The sequence below is a fragment of the Salvelinus alpinus genome, chromosome 19, assembly GCF_045679555.1.
Source record: "Salvelinus alpinus chromosome 19, SLU_Salpinus.1, whole genome shotgun sequence".
In the NCBI taxonomy this organism is placed as follows: Eukaryota; Metazoa; Chordata; class Actinopteri; order Salmoniformes; family Salmonidae; genus Salvelinus; species Salvelinus alpinus.
Genome location: NC_092104.1, coordinates 40,883,164 through 40,908,153, shown reverse-complemented (window position 1 = coordinate 40,908,153; position 24,990 = coordinate 40,883,164). Strand labels below are relative to the sequence as shown.

The following is a 24,990-nucleotide window of genomic DNA, read 5'->3' as shown; positions in this document are numbered from 1 at the left end:
TGATAACAGCAACAGCACAATGTTTAGCACAGAGAGGGTGGGTGGCATCAGCCCAAAGCCTCACACATCTACAGCCACAGCCAGAGAGGAGACTGGGTAAGCAGTCCTGGGCAAACACAGGGAGACGACACTCAGATAAAGCTCATAACCAAGGCACTGAGATTTCACTGATCAGATCAGGTGGTCTGACTTGACCAACTCAGGGCCCTGGTATACTCCTGACCTGGGTTGTTATGTTTCCTTTTGTACCACGCTCCATCCAGAGGGGACTTCTCTTCAGCGTGCTTGTCCTCCTCCGCCAGCATCACTTCCTCTGAAACAAATACACAGGTGTCAGCCACACACCATATAATGAACACATATACACACACAGTGGTGTAAAGTCCTTAAGTAAAAATACTTTAAAGTACTACAAGTCGTTTTTTGGGGTTATCTGTACTTTACTTTACTATTTATATTTTTGACAACCTTTACTTCACTACACTCCTTAAGAAAATATTGTACTTTTTACTCAATACATTTTCCCTGCCACCCAAAATGACTTATTACATTTTGAATGCTTAGCAGGACAGAAAAATAGTCCAAATTACACACTTCAAGAGAACACGTGGTCATCCCTACAGCCTCTGATCTGGCGGACTCACTAAACACAAATGCATCATTTGTAAATAATCTCTGAGTGTTGGAGTGTGCTCCTGGCTATCCGTACATTTTCATTTTTTTTTGCTTAATATAAGGAATTTGAAATGGTTTATACTTTTACTCTTGATACTGAAGTATATTTTTGCAATTACATTTACTTATGATACTTAAGTACGGTATATTTAGAACCAAATACTTTTAGACTTTTACTCAAGTAGTATTTTACTGGGTGACTTTCACTTTTACTTGAGTAACTATATTTTTACTTAAGTATGACAATTGTATACTTTTTCCACCAATGCGCACGCACGCACACACACACACACACACACACACACACACACACACACACACACACACACACACACACACACACACACACACACACACACACACACACACACACACACACACACACACACACACACACACACACACACACACACACACTCACACTCCAAACCATCAGCATACTTAATATTGCATATCATAAAGCCCTAAGACTAATGCTATGTCAGCACAATGTAATATATATATATATATGTATGTATAAAAGAGAATGTGTGGCAGATTACTGCATATAGTATCAAATCATGTTTGCCTGTAACTAAAACTTTAGCAAAAACTTGAGCAATATTGAAGTAAACTTTAAGTATTAAAGTAAAGGGGTATTAGGTCTTAAAAATAAAAAGGAGAGGGAATAGAGGGCAGTCTGACCTGCCTTGCATATCCACTCCAGGTATCCAGTCAGCTCCCTCTCGATCTGCTGCTGCCTGCGAAGCTTCAGAAACTCCTGCCTCTTCTCCACACGCTCACGCTCCTTGGCAAACTCCCTGCAGGCACACACACACACATACTTACCGGACAAGCACGGGAGCACACACACCGTTTTAGCTACATGTCAGAGCCTGGAACACTCATCTGCTGACAGCAGTCTGCCTCCCAGCTGTGGACTTGGCTGTGGGTGAAGCTTTTTGGAGAGTATTACAAGTCTTTCCTTCCTCTACATTAAGAATGAAAACTTCAGACACAAAATAAGCTTTAAAAAGAATGAATTTGCTATAAAAAAAAAAATTAAGTATATATTGGCAATACAGTCAGTGGTGTGTGCAAACATCAGATCTCTATAGTTACACCATGAAGCAATCATATTTCTGACACTATCTTGGAACAACATGCAACCCAGTTGTGATGATTTTTGTAACCACATAAACCACCATCTGTTATCTAGCCAATTAAAGAGGCCCATTTCCATTCTTCTTACCCATGAGTAACCTGGAAATAGATAGGCCTACAGCTGATTGGGCAAATGTTGGAATGGATTACCAAGACAAAGAGGGGGAGGTCTCACTCATTAAACAAGTGGTTCACAATTTTTTTTAACCTAATCTGTATATTTGTAATGGCATGTTATAGAAGGGTCAAATTTTGGGGCGATTTCATTTGGTTTTGAGAAACTTACTAGCTGTGCTGCTTCTTCATGTAGCCTGCGCAGCACAGCTGATAGGGGAAAACGCTTGAGTCACACAAAATGAAATATAACATTGCGGATAAAGTTCAGAATTATACAATTTCATGTGTACAACATCTAAAGACCTGCATCACTATACTGAGAGCTTTGCCGTTTCTAAAAGGACGTATTTGGGTGTTTGTGGAGCCTTTGTTCATGTTTCTCCGGTGCCCCCATAGCGCAGAACGAGCAATGAGGAAGTCTACTGCGGGTGAGTTTCCCAAAACCAAGTGAAATCCCTAAAAACGTGTCTGGACCCTTCTATAACATGCCAATTATATAAACAATAGAGATTTCATTCTATAACAGTGAACCAATCCTTTAACTGCACTGTGAAGTCACAAACACAACAGTCTGGATTGAGTCGTTGAGACTGAGGCTTTTATTTATCTTCCTCCTTCCACCCAAATCTTCCATGTGTGTGTGGTACTAGCTGTTTAAGACCTGTTAACGAGAGAGGGAGTGACGGATGGGAGGGAGGGAGAGAGAGGAAGGGAGAGAGGAGAGAGAGAGATACAGAAAAAGAGAGAGCGAAAGAGAGAGAGAGAGACAGGGAGAGAGAGAAAGAGACCGAGAGAGAGAAAAATAATCCGACAGAGAGAAAGACAGAGAGAGAGAGGCAGATGGAGAGAAATGAGGGATCCCCTCCCTGAACAGTCCGCCCTCACAGCTCACTTGGTGAGAGCCAGGCAGTGATTGGTGTCTCTCCCACGCAGGGCCGAGGGAAGCTCCTTCCTGCATTGCAGTGGCTGTGTGTGTTTGTGTGTGGGTGTGTTTGTTTGTGTTTGTGTTTGGGAGGGCTCTGAGGGGGTGGTGTTAGCCAGGAATCCCAGCCCTGCCTGCTGCAGTTCCACAGCAGCCCCTCAGGCGGGGGAGTCAGTCGCTCCTCAGCACGCCGCAAAGGCGCTTTATTGGCATGGGAAACGCGTTTGCATTGCCAAAGCAAGTGAAATAAACAAAAGTGAGAAGACACAAAACAACATAAATAAAAAACATTTGAATTTAACAGTAGATATTGCACTCAAAAAGGTTTAAAAAGATAGACATTTCAAGTGTTATATTATCAGCTATGTACATGTGCAAATAGTTGTCGTAGGAATAGAAGGGGAAGTAGGGGAAGATAAATAAACAGATAAATATTGGTGGTATTTACAATGTTGTTTGTTCTCAACTGGTTGCCCTTTTCTCATGGCAACGGGCTGTGACTGCACACTGCAGTACTTCGCCTAACAGATACAGGTGTTTATCAATGTTTGATTTGTTTTCAAATTATTTGTGGGTCTGTTTGATCTGTGGGAAATAAGTATCTCTAATGTGGTCGTACATTTGGAGAGGTTAGGAAGTGCAGCTCAGTTTCCACCTCATTTTGTGGGCAGTGGGCACATAGCCTGTCTTTCTATGGCGGCCTGTCTTAATAGCAAGGCTATGCTCACGGAGTCTGTACATAGTCAAGGATTTGCCACTGTGTACTCTCTGTTTAGGGCCAGATAGCATTCCAATTTGCTCTGTTTTCTGGTTTAATCTTTCCAGTGATACAAATAGTTATCTTTTTGCTTTCTCATCATTTGGTTGGGTCTAATTGTAAACCAGCTGGCTGAGGGGACTCTTCTCTAGGTTCATCTTTCTGTAGGTGAGGGCCTTGTGGTGGAATGTGTGGGCATTCCTTCCTTTTAGGTGGTTTAGGTGGCTCTTTTTCTGGATTTTGATTACTAGAGGGCATAGTCCTAATTCTGCTCTGCATGCATTGTTTGGGGTTTTGCACTGTACACACAGTATACATTTGCAGAATTCTGCATGAAGTGTCTCAATGGGTGTTTGTCCCATTTTTTGAATTCTTGGTTGGTGAGTGGACCCCAGACCCCACAACCATAAAAGTATTTTTAGCCAGATCCTAATTGGGATGTCGAGTTGAATGTTTCTTTTGATTGCGTAGAAGACCCTTATTGCCTTGTCTCTTAGATTGTTCACAGCCTTGTGGAAGTTACAGTTGAAGTCGGAAGTTAACATACACCTTAGCCAAATACATTTAAACTCAGTTTTTCACAATTCCTGACATTTAATCCTAGTAAAAATTCCCCGTCTTAGGTCAGTTAGGATCACCACTTTGCCATCTATTTTGTGAAGTCCACCAGTCCCTCCTGCAGCAAAGCACCCACCCAACAAGATCCCGCCCCCCGTGCTTTACGGTTGGGATGGTGTTCTTCGGCTTGCAAGCATCCCCCTTTTTCCTCCAAACATAACAATGGTCATTATGGCCAAACAGTTCTATTTTTGTTGCATCAGACCAGAGGACATTTCTACAAAAAGTACGATCTTTGTCCCCATGTGCAGTAGTCTGGCTTTTTTTATGGCGGTTTTGGAGCAGTGGCTTCTTCCTTCTTTTCTTGGTCTTGGCTGATTTCTTTTGATTTTCCCATGATGTCAAGCCAAGAGGCACAGAGTTTGAAGGTAGGCCTTGAAATGCATTCACAGGTACACCTCCAATTGACTCAAATGATGTCAATTAGCCTATCAGAAGCTTCTAAAGCCATGACATCATTTTCTGGAATTTTCCAAGCTGTTTAAAGGCACAGTCAACTTAGTTTATGTAAACTTCGGACCCACTGGAATTATGATACAGTGAATGATAAGTGAAATTATCTGTCTGTAAACATTTGTTGGAAAAATTACTTGTGTCATGCACAAAGTAGATGTCCTAACCGACTTGCCAAAACTATAGTTTGTTAACAAGAAATTTGTGGAGTGGTTGAAAAATTTGTTTTAATGACTCCAACCTAAGTGTATGTAAACTTCCGACTTCAACTGTACCTGTGGTGTTAATACTTACGACGCGGTAGGTATAGTTCTTTGTGCTCTAGGGCAGTGGTGTCTAGATAGATTTTGTTTTTGTTGTCCTGGCTACTGGACCTGCTTTGGAATACCATTATTTTTGTCTTACTGAGATTCACTGTCAGGGCCCAAGTCTGACAGAATCTGTGCAGAAGGTCTAGGTGCTAATGTAGACCATCCTTGGTTGGGGACAGAAGCACCAGATCATCTGCAAACAGTAGGCATTTGATTTCCGAATCCAGTAGGGTGAGGCCGGGTGCTGCAAACTGTTCTAGTGCCCTCGCCAATTAATTGATATATACAGTATGTTGAAGAGGGTGGGGCTCAAACTGCATCCCTGTCTCATCCCACAGCCCTGAGGAAGGAAATATGTGTGTTTATTGCCAATTTTAACTGCACACTTGTTGTTTGTGTACATTGATTTTATAATGTAATGTGTTTTTCCCCCAACACCAATTTCCATCCATTTGTATAGCAGACCCTAACGCCAAATTGAGTCAAAAGCTTTTTTGAAATCAACAAAGCATTGAGAATACTTTTTCTCGGGATATTGTTTTTACTGAGGAAATGTTGTAATCTGTTGTTCATGATACTGTAGAGGATGTTTACGAGATTGCTGTTGACGCAGAGTCCACGGTAATTATCTCTCTCTCTTTCTCTCTCTCTCACACACACAGGCTATCGGGACATGAATTTATTACTTCTCAGAAAACAAATCTAATTCTCACTTGCTGTTCCACCAAATGGCTTCAGGTGTCTCTGTGCTATCAATGTGGCGTTATGCTCTTCTTTCAGTTCTTTTATTTCAACCATCTGCTTTCTTTCCCTTCCTTGTACATTTGACCTTTTTTCTATGGTGGAGGGTTAACACATCGCTTGTTTATTGGTTTCCACTGTTTATTGCTTAGAGTTAAGAGGGGGAGTAGGAGTAGTGTGTTTGGGGTAGGGCAGTGTGATGACCGCAATAAAGTCTCAGCTGAGTGGGGAAGAAATGCTGTCTCTTCAGAATGGCTTCAGGTGCGTTCCGGAGAATGTTGTTATTTATAGTGGAGAAAGAAAAAATCTTTGTCCAGTTTGAGGTGAATAATCGCTGTTCTTATATCCATTGAATACATTGCAAGTTAAAATGAAGATTATTGTTGAAATGAATTGCTCGACTGGTGTAGGATTTCTCCATCTGTTGGTGTGCAACACTTGCATAACAAGTTAGCTATATTTTCAGCACCAGCCACTGTTTACCTCCTATTGATTGCGCTGCAGTTGCCACCAGTTGTTTTTTAAATGTAACCTTTATTTAACTAGGCAAGTCAGGTGAGAACAAATTCTTATTTTCCAATGACGGCCAAACCCGGATGACGCTGGGCCAATTGTGCACCGCCCTATGGCACTCCCAAACGCGGTCAGATGTGATATAGACTGTATTCGAACAAGGGACTGTAGTAAAGCCTCTTGCACTGAGATGCAGTGCCTAAGACCGCTGTGCCACTCGGGCGCCATGACCAATATATACCCCCCCCCCCCCCCAACTTGCCGATGCACGGAAAACCCAGCCAACTGTATATTATCTATGTCGTCATTCAGCCACGACTCGTGAAACACAAGATATTACAGTTCTTAATGTCCCGTTGGTAGGATAGTCTCGAACAGAGCTCATCCAGTTTATTCTCCAATGATTGCACGTTGGCCAATAAGACGAATGGTAGAGGCAGGTTACCCACTTGCCGACAAATTCTCACAAGGCACCCGGATCTGCGTCCCCTGTATCGGCGTCTCCTATTCATGCGAATGACAGGGATTTGGGCCTGGTCCGGTAGCAGCTGTAAATCCTTTGCGTCTGACTCGTTAAAGAAAAAATCTTTGTCCAGTTCGAGGTGAGTAATCGCTGTTCTTATATCCAGAAGCTTTTTTCGGTCATAAGAGAAGGTGGCAGAAACATTATGTACAAAATAAGTTACAAACAACACGAAAAAACACACAAAACAGCACAATTGGTTAGGAGCCCATAAAACGGCAGCCATTCCTTCTGGAATCAGGCGATACCGTTGGCTAGTACGCAGGAGGCAGAGGCTGGGGTTAGCTCTGCTATGGGGCAGGCTACTGGATGGGGTACCGGGGGAGAGGAGAATAGAGCAGGGCCAAGTGGTGGTGCGCAGGCCGCGGAGGAAGACGGGGGTGGGAGCTAGTGGGCTGGTGGAGGTGAGTGTGGTTGCAGCTGGGCAACATGAGCAGAGGCAGGTTGCTGTAGTAACGGAGACTCCGGTGGTGGGTAGGAGGTGAGTACTGGGTCTGAGGCGAACGGTAAGCAAGCTGGTGGGGCTAAGGAGAAGAAAAAGGTGGAGAAGAAAAAGGTGGAGAAGAAAAGAGGGAAAAAAGAGTGTGGCTGGGCTGGGCAAAAGCTAGGTGGGCTCATCCCAGGAAATATTTCCTGTCATTGGTGAGGATGCACTGATCAGGTGGTAAGTGCTGGAGGGGCAGACGGGGGAGAAGGAGCACGGTACCATTCCAATGGAGGAGGAGGAAGAGCGGGATGAGTTGGCGGGAGAGGAGTACGAGGAGGCCTCGTATTCAGACGGCTCATTGGAACCTGAGCCGACAGCCAGACAGGCGGAGGGCCCAGTATATATGGTGAAAGAACTTTCTAGGTTGAAGACTAAAGGGATGGAGACTAAAGGGAAAAAGAAGGTTCCTCTGGAGTCTTATTTTCCTGATCCTGGAAGGTTTGTAAGGTCAGTACAACACACAATGCAGAATGAGAGGTTTAGTGTCCTCTCATCCAGGATGCGGTATAGGCTGAGGAAATGGTTCACAGGGGTGCGTCTTCAGAATCTAATGAAATGGATAGTTATTTTCTGGCACGGCGGCTTCATGGGCTTCTCTACTGGTTTCTGATTTTGCTGTTTTCCATACCACCTGTTATGGAGATTTTAAGGTTAGGCTCCCTTATCATGAATGGTGGCAGAGACGGGGGGTAAGAGGGGGTTGATGGGGGAATATGTAAAAGAAAACATTTAAATGTGATGACACAGTGTTGTGATTAATGGACTGGAACGGGGGCCTGGTGGAAGGGGGCGGAGGTGCTGAGCCATGGCCCAAACCTTAGTGCTGGGGTAGCAGTGTTTTTCCCCCGGGCCTGAGTGTCAACATTCTTCTTTAAAGGTGTTGTGTAAGGGTAGGTTGTTAGTATATGTGGGTGAAGGTGGATGAGGTAGGGTGAGTACAGCTCGTCTGGATCGTATCTATACATTCAAAAATCAGCAATTGAGGGCCTCCATTCTCTCACTTGGGTTTTCAGACCATCATATTGCCATGGCTCAGTTCTTTGTTTCACCAGGGCGCGGTGTAAAGCTCTTACAAGATTACACAGTATACAGCTTTGGGGGAGCTTCAGCGTAGCATAAGTGAGGTGGAGGCTGAGCTGGTGGGGCAGGGTAGGTTGGGGCTGCAAAATAATCTGAATTATGCAGGGACCTAGGGTCTTCTTTCAGATTAAAGCAAAAAGAGCACCTGTAAGAGCTAGATTTTCCATGTTGAGGAAATGGATGCTCCCAGCTCTTTATTTTTTGGTTTGGAAAAACAGAGTGGGGAAACCAAGAAAATTCATTGTTTACGTTTGTCTGATGGGCAAGTCACTTCTGTTGCGGGGGAGATGCGGGAGTAGGCTGTGGAGTTCTTCTCTGATTGGTATAGGGAAGAACCCCTGTGTGTTCTCAGGTTCTGCTCACTACTAGAGGTGCGTGGGTAAAATCACTGAGGAAGCCAGAGGAAAAAAAGCCATATTACAACATATGTGTTGTGATAATTGTGTTGTTTGCTCTATAACCTGTTAGCTCATATGCCTTGCGACCGTGATATATCAATCAAATCAAACTTTATTTGTCACATGCGCGGAATACAACAAGTGTAGACTTTACCGTGAAATGCTTACTTACAAGCATTTCAATCAGAAGCACGGACTCTGACGAAGGCCGTGTGGCCGATACGTAAGCTTATTAAATATCGGTGATACTATCAAGAGCAGTGTGCGGTTTCCTTTTTCCTTCATTATCATCAAATCACCCATGCTTTGTCTTATACAGTGACAACTAAAAGATAACAAAAAGAATTTAGTCCAATCAACGTAAGCTAAAAATGATGTGACTGTCCATGGTTTTGATTTCTGTGTGCGTGTGTGTTCGTGCGCGCTCGTGTAAGTAGAAAAATAAGTTGTCTCACTCTACTTGTAGAGAATCGTCAATGCCATCCTCCTCTCTTTTATGTTGACAAAATGGTCTTTGACTCTGACATACAGTACACGATTTTAGTTTTTGTTGTCCTAGGCTAGCTGGCTAAAATGCTTGCTCGCTAGCCTAACTTCCATTCATGGACAACGTTAGCTAGTTAACATTAGCCTTCTACATCTAGCTATATTGAACTTCCATCCTCTCAGGCCAGGGGCACAATATATTAATTAATGGTTGGATCAGAATCACCTTTATTAACATTGGCCAGTACAGAGAATTAATAAAACCACAAGTTCAAATCTGTATCTCCATCCATGGCTAATTTAGGAAAGGGACAATTTTAGGTAACTAACCGGGCAACAGAGGACAACAACACAACTACATGCAACAATTCAAGTTGTTTCAGTCAATGACGTACAGTGGGGAGAACAAGTATTTGATACACTGCCGATTTTGCAGGTTTTCCTACTTACAAAGCATGTAGAGGTCTGTAATTTTTATCATAGGTACACTTCAACCCCCCCCCTCTTGGGGGTGGAAAACTCCCCAAGAGAAAGCTAGACAACTTTAGCCAGTTAGCTTTGGGTGCTTGGTTGGGACAAGCATGCATTTTTGGCAGGCAAGCTGCAAAAGGACGAGTAAGTAACAATTCCCCATCATTTATCAGTGCAATTTTAATGGCCAACTAGCTGAAAATGTTTGAGAGGGTTTATCTAATGTTCCTTCGTTAGATGTTAGATCATCCTTCTCTGGCTAGCATTCGTTGTTGATCTTGCATAACTGAGGGATTAGGTTTGATCAATAGGACTGTACATTTCCCAAATGTAAGAGGACTCCCAAGTGGTGTTTACATATTTGCAGAAATATTCAGGTGTATTTTGTGACTTTTGGCAAATGTGTTCTAATGATCTAAAGTCACACTGTTGCAACTGCCTGTAAACACACAGTCCAGGTCAAAGTGAGTGATGGCAGGCCTGTGTGCAAATGGCTTGTTTGCATAAAGGCCTATTGTAGCTCTGATTGGCTATGGCACAGCGGTCTGCATAGACTCTGGTCCGGGATGAGACAGATGTTTTTATTATGTTTTATTTACTGTGTCTATTAATTGTCCAATTACAGTACAGATAGTAGTGGTGAAGCTACAGGACACAGCATGGGCCTCTACCTGACTGACTGACAGATGTGACCCTGCTGGGAAGGATCTGAAAGAACTGACCTTCTACTCCACACAGAGGAAAGGAGGGAGGAGATAAAAAGAAAGGGAGAGAGAGAGAGAAACGAGAGAGAGATAAAAAGGCAGGGTGGTGCCTCAAGCTGGGCTGTCTGTGGCACTTCCATTGGCCTACTGAAATCCCTCACAGAGTGACCTGATGGGGTGATCTGGGGGTGGTGGGTAGGATGAAGGGCAGGAGGGCAGGCGGCATTAGGAGTGGTGATGGGATAAAATATGAGCCTTGCTGCCCCCGCATGCTGCCTCTGACCGCTGCCCCTGGAGCTGTGGCCTCTAAACCCTGTGTGTGGCTGCAGCCTGCAGCTCTGGCCCCCTCCAGGACAGACAGTGCCCTTTAGAATGTGACACAGACCCGCCACAGTGTATCAGTGACCGTTCACAGTAAACACAGCTGACAGAGGAAGAATCTCAATTGCATACTCCTCGCGTCCTCTCTCCTTGCCTTCTTCTTATAACCCATTGGAGGAGAAGGTTAGCGGGGAGGGACCTCTGGCTTTATCATCCAATGGGTTTTGAGAAAGAGGCGAGGAGAGAGGACACGAGGAGTATGCAATTAAGATTCTCCCAGGGTCTAGCGAGACTAGAGAGAGGAGAGCAGGCCCAGAGCATGGCCAGGGTTGGGCCAGGGATAACAGGAGACTAGGGAATGCTTTGAGCTGTTTGAAGTAGGATAAAGGAACACAGAGAGAACAGATAAAGAGGGATACAGTATAAGGCACTCAAGGCAGACGATGGACACTGACCAAAACAGGTGGTAACAGACACAACAACCACAATCAGACTTTGCAGCTCGTAATTTCTCAAATATGTATATCATTTATAATTTCTGTGGCCATCATGAGGAAACACAATTAACTGTCACAGAATGAATCAGTGTCTCATGACATTAAGGAGCTCAATGCAACTTGTTAGGATTATGCATTATGCAAATACTCTCCTAAGAGAAAAGTCTTTGAGGGAGTCTCACCTTGAGCATAAAAGTGTGGCTAAATGAATGGATGTCACACTGCGAGACGAGAGGAGAATTATTAACTTATCATCAAGGGCAGAGACACTAGTGCAACTGAGAACCAGAATGTTTTATACAAATGAACAGCCTCACCTAAAAACAGCAGTCAACCTTACCGTCTGTAAATCTATATGGGTGAGGTTTTCTACACAACCCCCCGAAAAAAACGACAATGAAGGTCAAATGTAGAAGGACGGGAAAATAAGATCTGAGAGAAAGTTGAAATCAAAGAGAGACTGTAAGAAGAGCATAATGCCACATTGATGGCACAGGCAGCTGAAGCCATTTGGTGGAACAGCAAGTGAGAATTAGATTTGTTTTCCGAGAAGTAATAAATTCATGTCCCAATAGCAGCTAGAGCACAACCTAGTACACCACACAGCACTCATCAGGAGGCCTTCCATTAAGCTCTGCCACTGTGTGGAGAGAGAGAGAGAGAGAGAGAGAGAGAGAGAGAGAGAGAGAGAGAGAGAGAGAGAGAGAGAGAGAGAGAGAGAGAGAGAGAGAGAGAGAGAGAGAGAGAGAGAGAGAGAGAGAGAGAGAGAGAGAGAGAGAGAGAGAGAGAGAGAGAGAGAGAGAGAGAGAGAGAGAGAGAGAGAGAGAGAGAGAGAGTCAACATGGCCCGTGGCTTCAAAACAATTAACAGGGGGGAAAAATTCTAAATTCCAAATTGCACAGCATTGGCATTATACTCGATTCACTTGACATGAATGATATAGGGATACATGTGGGAGTAACATCCTTCAATCCAGGGGCTACCATACTGTAGTGTAAGGACAGTAAATGTTGTAAACCAATTTAACACGAGCAATAAAAGCCCTGCCTCATTTCCCTTGACAGTAATTAGAACAGGGTGCTACATTCAGACAACAGTTGTGATACTGTCTATTCAGGACAGCAGGTATTCTACCTCCAGCTTTGACCTGGTTTACTAAGCTGTGTAGTGAATCTTAATGAGGGAGTCTAATACAGCTAACACTAATGAGCTCTGTACTGTTCTGTACTGTACTGTCTGTTTGAAAACAGTCCAGATCAGATCAGGTCACTCCCAAGGCAACGTAACTAGAACTTGAAAATAGAGAAAAGAGGGAAAATATAAACACAGTACACCACAGAAATGAATACTCCCGTTTAGGGTTGCATATTTTGGGGAATATTCAGAGGTGGAAACTTTCCGTGGGAATTAACGGGAATATATGGGAATTCATGGTAATATATGGAAATTAACAAAAATAAATGCAAATTAATATTAATACCATTTAAATGTGGATGTTTTTTGCATTGGATATATTTACCATATCATATGGAGACAGAAGAATAAACCTTTTACCTTCGTTTTTTTATGTATTTCAGAACTGCAGTTTCCTCTGCTTGGAGCAACAGTGAAGTGGGCAGGGCAGTACGGATTTCTTCTCTTACATCTGCAGAGTCTGAACATCAGACAGGATGGCATTGTCTCCCTCAATCTGTGCAATGGCTACTGCTATAGGTTTCAGGAGTTTCAGGCTGCTTACCACTCTCTCCCAAAATACATCATCCAGGAGGATCCTCTTGATGGGGCTGTCTATATCGGCAGACTGTGATATGGCCATTTCTTGGAGAGACTCCTTCCCCTCCAGGAGACTGTCAAACATGATGACAACACCACCCCAACGGGTGTTGCTGGGCAGCTTCAATGTGGTGCTCTTATTCTTCTCACTTTGCTTGGTGAGGTAGACTGCTGCTATAACTTGATGACCCTTCACATACCTAACCATTTCCTTGGCTCTCTTGTAGAGTGTATCCATTGTTTTCAGTGCCAGGATATACTTGTGGAGCAGATTCAATGCATGAGCAGTACAGCCAATGGGTGAAATGTGAGGGAAGGACTCCTCCACTTTAGATCAAGCAGCCTTCATGTTCGCAGCACTGTCACCAGTGCAAAAAGGTTCACTGCTATAAGCTAAATTTTTTGATGAATTTAATCCAAATTTCCCAAATTCCAGGGCTTAACTTCCCACTGAAAATGTCCAGAAAAATTCTGGAAATTTACCCGGAAAGTTTCAAACCCTTTGCAACCCTACTACCATTCGATTAGGCTAAAGCCGTGCCTATGTAGTCAGACAGAAGCTTCACATTAAACAGAGCCAGCAGGAAAGTGAAATGGCTTGTAAAAGAGCAATGTACCGCGTGTTTCATAATAGTGGGCTGTTAATGTCACTGGGTCATGGACATGTGTGATGTTGACTCTTACCCAGACAGGACTCCCAGCACCAGGTTGAGCATGAAGAAGGATCCGATGATGATGAGGGGGATGAAGTAGAGCCAGTTCCAGGTGTTGCCTGAGGCATCGTTGGCCTGCAGAAGCACAGAGAGAGAGGAGGAGGGTAGACACTTATTTACATTGAAGACGGTGCTTATCGGACATTGTGTTTGGGGATGAAAAATGGTAGCAATAAACAAAACCGTCTTCTTTTGGTGTGCTACAAAAATCAAGATCTTGTTTAATGCCTATTGCTATCAATATGATGACGTAATGACAAAAACTCCTCCATGTGTATTTTAACTGGAGGGCTGATGGCTGAAACAAATGAATGACTTTCCTGTGATATTCAGATCTACGTCTCATCCATGTTGTCAGAGCTGATAGCCCACCCCCCCTCTCTCTCTCCCTCTTGCTCTCTCTCTCTCCAGCTTACTCCATCACATCCCCATTCCCAGCGACCACAACCCCCGACCCCCCTTTCTTTCTCCATCCACCTCTTCCCCTCCCCAAGATCCAACTCTATCAGGATGCAAATTCATGGCAGTGACGCTAAGAGTAACAGAGAGAAGCGCTGGTGTTTATGAAGCATGTAACACTTTACAGATGGGCCAGATCTTCTCCTAGGCCATTTCAGCGCAGCCCAATGTATATCGTCTGCAATTGCGAGGGACCTGGGGCTGCTGAATCAGCAGGCGAAAACACATACAAATTGGTGTTTCACACATCCCTCTTCCACCTCCTCCCACTCCCAGCTGTCTCTAAAGCATCTGATCGACTGGATAAACCACCACGCCCTTCAACCATGAATGTTTAGCTCTGCATCTATTCTGCAGGGCAATATTTTGGCATGGGAAACACATTAGTAGCAACCTCAGATATGCCAGTTTACTGTATATACTATGAAATGCAAGTACATTTTAGGGGGGGAGCGAGGGGGGAGGGGAGAAGGGAAGGTAGGGGGAGCGAGGGGGGAAGATAGGGGAAGGTAGGGGGAGCGAGGGGGGGAGAAGGGAAGGTAGGGGGAGCGAGGGGGGGAGGGAAGATAGGGGGAGCGAAGGGGGCAGATAGGGGAAGGTAGGGGGAGCGAGGGGGGAGGGGAGAAGTGAAGGTAGGGGGAGCGAGGGGGGGAGATAGGGGAAGGTAGGGGGAGCGAGGGGGGGAGAAGGGAAGGTAGGGGGAGCGAGGGGGGGAGATAGGGGAAGGTAGGGGGAGCGAGGGGGGGAGATAGGGGAAGGTAGGGGAGCAGGGAAGGTAGGGGGAGCAAGGGGGGGAGGGGAGAAGGTAGGGGGAGCGAGGGGGGAGATAGGGGAAGGTAGGGGAGCGAGGGGGTGAGAAGGGAAGGTAGGGGGGGCGAGGGGAAGTTAGGGGGAGCAAGGGGGGGAGAAGGGAAGTTAGGGGGAGGAGGGGGGGAGGGGAGAAGGGAAGGTAGGGGGAGAAGGGAAGGTAGAGGGAGCGAGGGGGGGAGAAGGGAATGAACAAGAGGCTTAATGGAGAAATGATAGCTTTACTGCTGTAATGGACACAATCCACACCTATCTCAGAAGAAATCAATGGGTCCCATTGGAAATACAGCCAATAAAAGCTTTATGAGCTTCGAGGGAAAGGAATGGAGAAGGGAAGGTAGGGGGAGCGAGGGGGGAGGGGAGAAGGGAAGGTAGAGAGAGCGAGGGGGGGAGGGGAGAAGGGAAGGTAGAGAGAGCGAGGGGGGGGAGAAGGGAAGGTAGGGAGAGCGAGGGGGGGAGGGGAGAAGGTAGGGGGAGCGAGGGGGGGGTGATAGGGGAAGGTAGGGGGAGCGAGGGGGGGAGAGGGGAAGGTAGGGGGAGCGAGGGGGGGAGAAGGGAAGGTAGGGGGAGCGAGGGGGGGAGAAGGGAAGGTAGGGGGAGCGAGGGGGGAAGGTAGGGGGAGTGAGGGGGAGCGAGGGGGGAGGGGAGAAGGGAAGGTAGGGGGAGCGAGGGGGGAAGATAGGGGAAGGTAGGGGGAGCGAGGGGGGGAGAAGGGAAGGTAGGGGAGCGAGGGGGGGAGGGAAGGTAGGGGGAGCGAAGGGGGCAGATAGGGGAAGGTAGGGGGAGCGAGGGGGGAGGGGAGAAGTGAAGGTAGGGGGAGCGAGGGGGGGGAGAAGGGAAGGTAGGGGGAGCGAGGGGGGGAGGGGAGAAGGGAAGGTAGGGGGAGCGAGGGGGGGAGATAGGGGAAGGTAGGGGGAGCGAGGGGGGGAGATAGGGGAAGGTAGGGGAGCAGGGAAGGTAGGGGGAGCAAGGGGGGGAGGGGAGAAGGTAGGGGGAGCGAGGGGGGGGTGATAGGGGAAGGTAGGGGGAGCGAGGGGGGGAGAGGGGAAGGTAGGGGGAGCGAGGGGGGGAGAAGGGAAGGTAGGGGGAGCGAGGGGGGGAGAAGGGAAGGTAGGGGGAGCGAGGGGGGAAGGTAGGGGGAGCGAGGGGGAGCGAGGGGGGAGGGGAGAAGGGAAGGTAGGGGGAGCGAGGGGGGAAGATAGGGGAAGGTAGGGGGAGCGAGGGGGGGAGAAGGGAAGGTAGGGGGAGCGAGGGGGGAGGGAAGATAGGGGGAGCGAAGGGGGCAGATAGGGGAAGGTAGGGGGAGCGAGGGGGGAGGGGAGAAGTGAAGGTAGGGGGAGCGAGGGGGGGAGATAGGGGAAGGTAGGGGGAGCGAGGGGGGGAGAAGGGAAGGTAGGGGGAGCGAGGGGGGGAGATAGGGGAAGGTAGGGGGAGCGAGGGGGGGAGATAGGGGAAGGTAGGGGAGCAGGGAAGGTAGGGGGAGCAAGGGGGGAGGGGAGAAGGTAGGGGGAGCGAGGGGGGAGATAGGGGAAGGTAGGGGAGCGAGGGGGTGAGAAGGGAAGGTAGGGGGGGCGAGGGGAAGTTAGGGGGAGCGAGGGGGGGAGAAGGGAAGTTAGGGGGAGGAGGGGGGGAGGGGAGAAGGGAAGGTAGGGGGAGAAGGGAAGGTAGAGGGAGCGAGGGGGGGAGAAGGGAAGGTAGGAGGAGCGAGGGGGGAGAAGGGAAGGTAGGGGGAGCAAGGGGGGAGAAGGGAAGGTAGGGGGAGCGAGGGGGGGAGAAGGGAAGGTAGGGGAGCGAAGGAGTGGGGGTGAAGGGAAGGTAGGGGGAGCGAGGGAGGGGGAGAAGGGAAGGTAGGGGGAGCGAGGGAGGAGGGAGGGGAGAAGGGAAGGTAGGGGAGCGAGGGGGGGAGAAGGGAAGGTAGGGGGAGCGAGGGGGGGAGAAGGGTAGGGGGAGCGAGGGGGGAAGGTAGGGGAAGGTAGGGGAGCGAGGGGGTGAGAAGGGAAAGTAGGGGGAGCGAGGGGGGAGGGGAGAAGTGAAGGTAGGGGGAGCGAGGGGGGGAGATAGGGGAAGGTAGGGGGAGCAGGGAAGGTAGGGGGAGCAAGGGGGGGAGGGGAGAAGGTAGGGGGAGCGAGGGGGGGAGATAGGGGAAGGTAGGGGAGCGAGGGGGGGAGAAGGGAAGGTAGGGGGGGAAGAGAAGGTAGGGGGAGGGGGAGCGAGGGGGGGAGAAGGGAAGTTAGGGGGAGGAGGGTGGGAGGGGAGAAGGGAAGGTAGGGGGAGCGAGGGGGGGAGAAGGGAAGGTAGAGGGAGCGAGGGGGGGAGAAGGGAAGGTAGGAGGAGCGAGGGGGGAGAAGGGAAGGTAGGGGGAGCGAGGGGGGGAGAAGGGAAGGTAGGGGGAGCGAGGGGGGGAGAAGGGAAGGTAGGGGGAGCGAGGGAGGGGGGGGTGAAGGGAAGGTAGGGGGAGCGAGGGAGGGGGAGAAGGGAAGGTAGGGGGAGCGAGGGAGGAGGGAGGGGAGAAGGGAAGTTAGGGGAGCGAGGGGGGGAGAAGGGAAGGTAGGGGGAGCGAGGGGGGGAGAAGGGTAGGGGGAGCGAGGGGGGGAGGGTAGAAGGGAAGGTGGGGGAGCGAGGGGAGAGGGGTTGGGGACTGAGGAAGCTGGAGCTGAAGTCATCGCTGGTTTCTGTGGCCTCCTGTGGTGAATTGGATCTGTATGTCATAGTGACATCCAAACCCCCACTGCAACAATGCTTATTCTGTAATTTCTCCACATAAGAGATCTAGGGCCCATATTGTTTTCATGACCCCTGTGAGAAAAGCAGAGAGCCTTTGTGGAGGCTCCTCATCAATTATTAAACCTTATTTCAGCATTAAAATATATTTCTTTCTCCATGTTTACGGCACAGTAAAAATTATTATTATTTTCTATGTGAAGAAGTCTACTGCTGAGGGCAATTCCATCGCTGAGAATTAGCTGAGACGTAAGCAGAAGATAATAATCTGTGATGGTGGTTTTTTTCTGCTAAAAGGCACTGCATAGATGTTTAGTCAATAAACTCTGAATAACATAATGCTGCCGCTCTGATCAGAAGCCTACTTAGCAGCTTTTACAAATGAAGAGGTGCAGTAAGGTACGTTATTTCTCCAGCAGTCATGTAATATACAGATCCCTGTTCAGATCCCATTGATATCTACCCAGAGATGGGATATACAGTATACACTCCCCTGATCAAACACGGACATGCTTTCTCTTCCTGCTGAAAGGCATTGAAGGATTGCCTGTGAGATGCTTACACATGCTAAACTCCACCACAGGCATGTAAGACAAGCATGCTCCCCCTGTGGATTACATTGACAGGAGCAAAACAGGCAGGAAAGACACTGTACTACAAAGAGAAAATCCTTTCTATGGGTATATAAAGGTGTTTCACTTCTTCCCAATCAAATCAAACCTCTCCAGATGAGGCTGTACATCACTGTATGTACTGAACCATTTCCAGCTACCCCAATGCACTGCCACTGACTGAATGAGCACAGAGACAATATGTGCTGGGTTAATGTGGACATGCCTGACGAGAGGATAACATGCTGAGCACGCCTGATGACGAGTCTGGGAAAGAGCAGCCAGCTACTGTACTGTAGCACACCAGACAGACAGCCATTTTACTACTGTCCTATTTTACATCGTAGAAATCCAACCACGACAAAGACTGCATCGAACCACACTCGTGATGATATCTATCATCTATATACCATTGTTGATGTGGTAGCAGCAGTACATTTGGGCTGTTAAATTCGAGTGTGGGTTCTGGCCCATGGACAGATGGGAGCAGAGGCATATTGACCCAAAGTTCTCCTTGTGTTCAGGATAACAGGATTATGTTGGAGAGAGCAGAGCCGGGGTCTGACAGGCAGGCTGGAGGAGAGGAGCATTTGTTTCCCATTATCCCCTGGTCTCCTGCAGCTAACGCTCGCCTTCCCTCTTCTCAGCTCCATTCTTTCTCATCAGGTCCCCCAGAGAGAGAGCAGCAGAGCAATAGACCGAATGGGAATACCATTTCATACAGCCGGAGTAGTGTGTGTCTCTCTCTAATATAGGCGAGGGCAAGGAACACCCTGTTACAGAATTCAAGAGCCCATACAGAGCAAAGACAATTTTCATTGTAAACATGCATTGGAAGTTGTGACTTTTACATTTCAGCACCATGGACAGAGACACGTGAAGCCATGTCTCTCCCAATCCTGCCGTCTTTCTCACTCTGTCTTTTGTTACCGGCTGCTGTTGCACCAACGAGCTAACTAACACACCCTCTCTGTTGCATGGGGTCATTTTAGATTTCAGCACCATGGACATAAAATATTTGGCTATGTTTGTTTTCCTATCATTTTGTTTTCCCATCATTGCTTGCAGTCTATGAAAGAGTCAGGAGGAGACTATTCCGTTCTTCTACAAATGATTTTGTCACTGCTGCCCCAGTGCAGTAGCTAGCTAACCCACCCAGACAGACGGGGCTCTCTGTTGCATCTTCATCCATCTCTGCTCCCTGAGGGGCTATTTCTAATCATTTAACCAGTGATTAATCAATACAGCAATGTGACTAGCAAAACAAGGAGCAGCAGGCTGGGTGACACAACTGCACAGAATACTGACTGGCCTTCTATTTACACAGACTCAACAGTTTACAACCAACACCCTCCCAACAGGTTCATATGTCCAGCGAACTAAAGGAACACACGTAAAGTTACTAAATAATCACATACTAGTAGAGTCTAGGCTACTTATTATATCATTCCTTGAAATGTTCTCCCCCCCATGACAGAGGCTAAACACATACATGTGTCACAACAGCAGCTGGTGACAGATAAACAGAGATGTGGACTTTGGCTTAAAGAAGAGAGGGAATAGAGGCAACAGGAAACCCATAAACTCATGAGCTTCACCTAAAGCCGTCACCCCAAAAGCAGCCATCAATCCAGGGGAGTTAGCGTGATTTTAACGGTGAACACATCACAGCATTGAGGACAGTGGTCATTCAGAGCGTGGCAGCAAATGCATTGAATGGCTTAAAACCGGGGAAAACATCAGGAAAATCTGATCTGTTCTCATCAGTGAGGGTAAACAGGACAACTGAAAATGTTGAAAGAATTGGCATTTCTTGTGAAAACATGGCAACGGAGATTGAGAGAGGACAAATCTGGTGACAGACAGATCTAGATGGAGTGCATCTAGATGGAGTGCATCTATCCCCTCCTCCCCTCTGCCTCCTCCCTCCCTCCGCCTGCGTTGTAAACACAGTGTTATCCGTTGCCAGGATTCCATCGGAGGAACTGGAAGAGAGCCCTCTTTTTACAGGTGGTTTGGAATATATATATCTGAGTCCCATGGAGCCCAGTGCTGTGCTGGGCTAGGTCCCTCTCTCCCGGGCCAAGCCGCTACCTGACCTTTCTCTATCTGGACTAGACTGGACTAGACTGCACTGGACCTCACAGGAGGGAAATCAAGGAAATATACAATGGATGGAAGACATTTTAGACCCATTTTTCACATGTTGAGCATGTATTTTGTCTTGCAGAGAAAAGCTACAGTAAAACACTGCCCTGTCACCCTTGACATTTTAGAGCTAACACACACATCGGCCCAGTCTCCCCACTAGGGAGAAGGGAGCAGGCAATAGCATGGTATCACTTTACATCAGGCTGGAGGTACTGTACACAGAGGAAAACAATTGTGTTCATCTGAGAGAGCCAGGCCTGTAAACACAGCAAGGACTCTCTCTCTCTGCTGCACTGCCCTTTGATAGGGCCAAAACAGCACTGTGCTACTGCTATTGTATCAGGGACCTTTTAATTCTATTTACCGGTACTACTGATGGCTTTTGATTTCTGAACTTTAAATATTATTCATCATTAGTTATATTAGAGACACGAGCGGTGCCATAGCCGAGGGTCTACACCAGAAGTGAATGGATAGCTGTAGGAGGAAGGTATATGGGTGGGTGCAATTAAGCTTGGAATGTACTGAGTGTAGGGAAAACGATCACATGTGGCAGGCATTGGTAAGGGGAGAGAGCCATGGATTAGTGAGGAAGGGGGTTGAGGTCAGGTCAGGTCCCGTTAAGGGAAAAGGAACAATTTATTGCCCGTATCACTTAGTTTCCAGCCTAGCAATAAAGATACAATGTTAAGCGAGAAGGAGGAAACTCCACCCAAAGTGAGGTACATATACCACCACAATAGTAAACATGTTTTTGTCGGTTCAGCTGTTCGATCCTTTGGGAAGAATAAACTTGGTTTAAGCTTTCATAGTGTCCGTCGAGTTCTTACTCTGATAATTAGAACCTAACACTACATAGAAAACTGCTCATCTTTTCTGCTCATAAGCCCACAGAGAAGGATATTTATCACCAGGAGAGCAGAGGATTGATGGGATTAATAGGGAGAGAAGGGAACACGAAAAAGATAATTGAGTGTCAGTTTAGTAGTCTTGTGATGTAGGCTGTGTGATTTTGCTATCTATTGGAAATATGCTAGATTTGTGTATGCTAAATGTCATAAAAAAAGCATAAATATTTATGATCCTTCTATATCCATACATGCTTATTTATTTTTTTACCCCCCTTTTTCGTGGTATCCAATTGTTAGTAGTTACTGTCTTGTCTCATCGCTACAACTCCCGTACGGGCTCGGGAGAGACGAAGGTCGAGAGCCATGCGTCCTCCGAAACACAACCCAACCAAGCCACACTGCTTCGCGCGCATCCAACCCGGAAGCCAGCCGCACCAATGTGTTGGAGGAAACACTGTATACCTAGCGACCTGGTCAGCATGCACTGCGCCCGGCCCGCCACAGGAGTCGCTTGTGCGCTATGAGACAAGGATATCCCTACCGGCCAAACCCTCCCTAACCCGGACGACGCTAGTGGGTTAACTGCCTTGTTCAGGGCCAGAACGGAAGATTTTTACCATGTCAGCTCAGGGATTCGATCCAGCAACCTTTAGGTGTTACTGGCCAAATGCTCTAATCACTAGGCTACCTGCTGCCCCAATAGGCTAAGAGAATGATGAGCAGATGTCGTCAACATTCTTTTCAAAGTGGTTGACAAAGTCGTCCTCAGAGAGGGAGGAGGGGGGGGGGGGGTGGAGCACTAAGGAGGGAGGAGAAGGTGGAAGAGATTCTTAGGGTTAGAGGCAGAAGCTTGAAATTTAGAGTGATAGAAAGTGGCTACAGCAGATACAGAAGAGAAGAGGGTGGAAGGATGATAGGTCCTGCGGAAGTTTCGTTTTCCTCCAGGTTCGCTCAGCTGCCCACAGCCCTGCAAAGCTCGCAATGAGTCACTCGGCCACGGAGAAAGAGGGGAGGGCCGAGCCCGCCAGGAGGAAAGGGGACAGTGCAAGTCATAGGATTCGGAAAGGGAGGAGAGAGGCAGAATCAGGAGACCGGAGAAGGATTTAGCAGAAGGGAGAGATGATAGGATAGAAGAGGAGAGTGTAGTAGGCAAGAGAGAGAGAAGATTGTGACGGCGCATGACCATCTGGGTAAGGGCTGAGTGGCTAGGGTTGGAGGAAAGTGAATCAAAAAAGGAAACAAAGTAGGGATCAAAGACCTGGACGGGGGTTGCAGTGAGATTAGAAGGCGAGCAGCCTCTAGTGAAGATGAGGTCAAGCATATTGCCTGCCTTGTGAGTGGGAAGGGACTGGGAACAGGGTGAGGTCAAAAGAGTCAAGGAGGCGAAAGAGAGAGTTGGAAAGAAATGAATAGGAGGCAGACGTCAGGAGGTTGAAGTCACCAAGTACGAAGAGCGGTGAACCATCATCAGGAAATGAGTTTATCAAGGTGTCTAGCTCATTGAGGAACTCTCTAAGGGCACCTGGTGGGCGATAGATGGCAACAATGTTAAGCTTGAGTGGTCAAGTGACAGTGACATCATGAAATTCAAATGAGGAGATGGACAGGTGAGAGAGGGAGAAAAGAGTAGACCTGTGCCACCACTGCGACGACCAGATGCTCTCGGACTATGAGACAAAACGTAGTCAAATGAAGAGAGAGCAGCTGGAGTAGCAGTGTTCTCTGGGGTGATCCATGTCTCTGTCAGGACCAAAAAGTCAAGTAGCTGAAGGGCAGTATAAACTGAGATTAAATTGGGGTTCTTGACCGCAGCTCAGCAATTCCAAACGCTGCCAGAGACACGGAATTCCACATGGGTTGTGCGCGCAGGGTACACTAAATTAGAAGGGTTGCAGCCAAGGGTGGGGAGCATCTGTATAGCCTACAGGGAGAGAAGTGAACAGGTATAGAAAACACACACATAGTTCCCAAAGCTACAAATGAGCAAAATGAGATCATCTGAAAATAACAAGGTAAGAGATACTGAAGTGAGAGAGTGGTATGGCGACTTCCTCTCTTTCCTTCCTCGAACAACTCCGCAGAACAACTCCGCAGAACCGTGTTAGTTTTGCGATGAGACCACCGCTGACAAAACAGGGGAGAATTAAGTACTAGTACTAATTGCTAATTGCCTTGAAAAGATGAAGAGCACACCTCCCGGTACTAATTGCTGATTGCCTGGGAGTGGAGAAACCACTCCACATCCAATACAGCCACTGATTACCAAAACAACAACAGTCACAAATTGCCCTGCCCCTTAATCCTGGTTGATCTGTCAACAATCATTTGCAAGTTAATAGCAGTCAGCAGTTCACACACCAAGTAGGCTACTGGGAAGACAGACAGCACTTAAAGTAGTTGGCCTGCGCTAGCAAAAAGACAGTACTAGACAACAGCAGATAAAGACAAAAATTATACTTATCACTCCTGGAGATATCAGGCGTCCTGTAGCTCTAGAATTAAGCACTATTCACTACTGATAAGGCTTAAAAAGACAGTGAATAATTTGAATCAAATTCTAATCCAAAGGCTATGTCTAAATATAGCTACATGAACCGTAATTGCTCCCCATGGGCATGTAATATTAAAGCAATGTAGACTATGGAGGGTTTTAGGCACATCCAAACGTTTCACCAAAGCTGGACAAAGATCCAATGTAAAGAGAAATGGGGAATGTCCACTCACCGTTCTACTGCTCCCAAATGTAATATTTTATAAACATCAAGGAACCTTTACAGATCTCATTCTAACTTCTACAGATTTAGCAGACGGTTCCACAATTGCATGTGAGCCATGGACGTTCTCACAAAGCCAAAGGATGGTCAATCATTCTTAGAAGTTTGGTTTGTAATCAAAACAAAAAAAAACAAGCAATTCGTTTTATTTTTACAACAACAAAATGTCTTAATAGGATAGTGCCAGATTCATGATATCATAAATCGCATCTCTCGTTCCATGAGCATAAGTCTCTGTGTGCACACGTACTGTAGGCCTAAATGTCATTACGTATAACACTCACAGAACCGGACCGCCGAATGCTGAAGCTCGTAGAGCATACAAATCGTCTGTCTGAGGTTGCAACACTCACTACCGAGTTCCAAACTGCCTCTGGAAGCAATGTCAGCACAAAAACTGTTTGTCGGGAGCTTCATGAAATGGGTTTCCATGGTCGAGCATCTGCACACACGCCTAATATCACCATGCACAATGCCAAGCATCTGGCAGTCCGACGGACGCTACCTGCCCCAATGCATAGTGCCAACTATACATTTTGTTGGAGGAGGAATAATGGTCTGGGGCTATTTTCCATGGTTCGGGCTAGGCCCCTTAGTTCCAGTGAAGGGAAATCTTAACGCTACAACATACAATGACATTCTAGATGATTCTGTGCTTCCAACTTTGTGGCAACAGTTTGGCAACAGTTTCAGCATGACAATGTCCCCATGCACAAAGCGAGGTCCATACAGAAATGGTTTGTCGAGATCGATGTGGAAGAACTTGAGTGTGCCAAGAGTGTGCAAAGCTGTCATCAAGGCAAAGGGTGGCTACTTTGAAGAATCTCAAATCTAAAATATATTTTGATTTGTTTAACACTTTTTTGGTTACTACATGATTCCATATGTGTTATTTCATAGTTTTGATGTCTTC

At 47.0% G+C, this 24,990-nt stretch overlaps 1 protein-coding gene across 1 annotated transcript in view; it reads right to left on the bottom strand.

The window, feature by feature from the left end:
- The window catches only part of LOC139545645 (voltage-dependent N-type calcium channel subunit alpha-1B-like), a 141,190-nt gene that overhangs the window by 61,702 nt on the left and 54,498 nt on the right, over positions 1-24,990 (bottom strand). The window contains exons 7-9 of the mRNA XM_071353624.1: positions 13,675-13,778; positions 1,360-1,475; positions 224-313 (exon numbers count right to left, since the gene is read on the bottom strand). Coding sequence (XP_071209725.1) covers positions 224-313; positions 1,360-1,475; positions 13,675-13,778 — 310 coding nt within the window. The remainder of the gene's footprint in view (positions 1-223; positions 314-1,359; positions 1,476-13,674; positions 13,779-24,990) is intronic.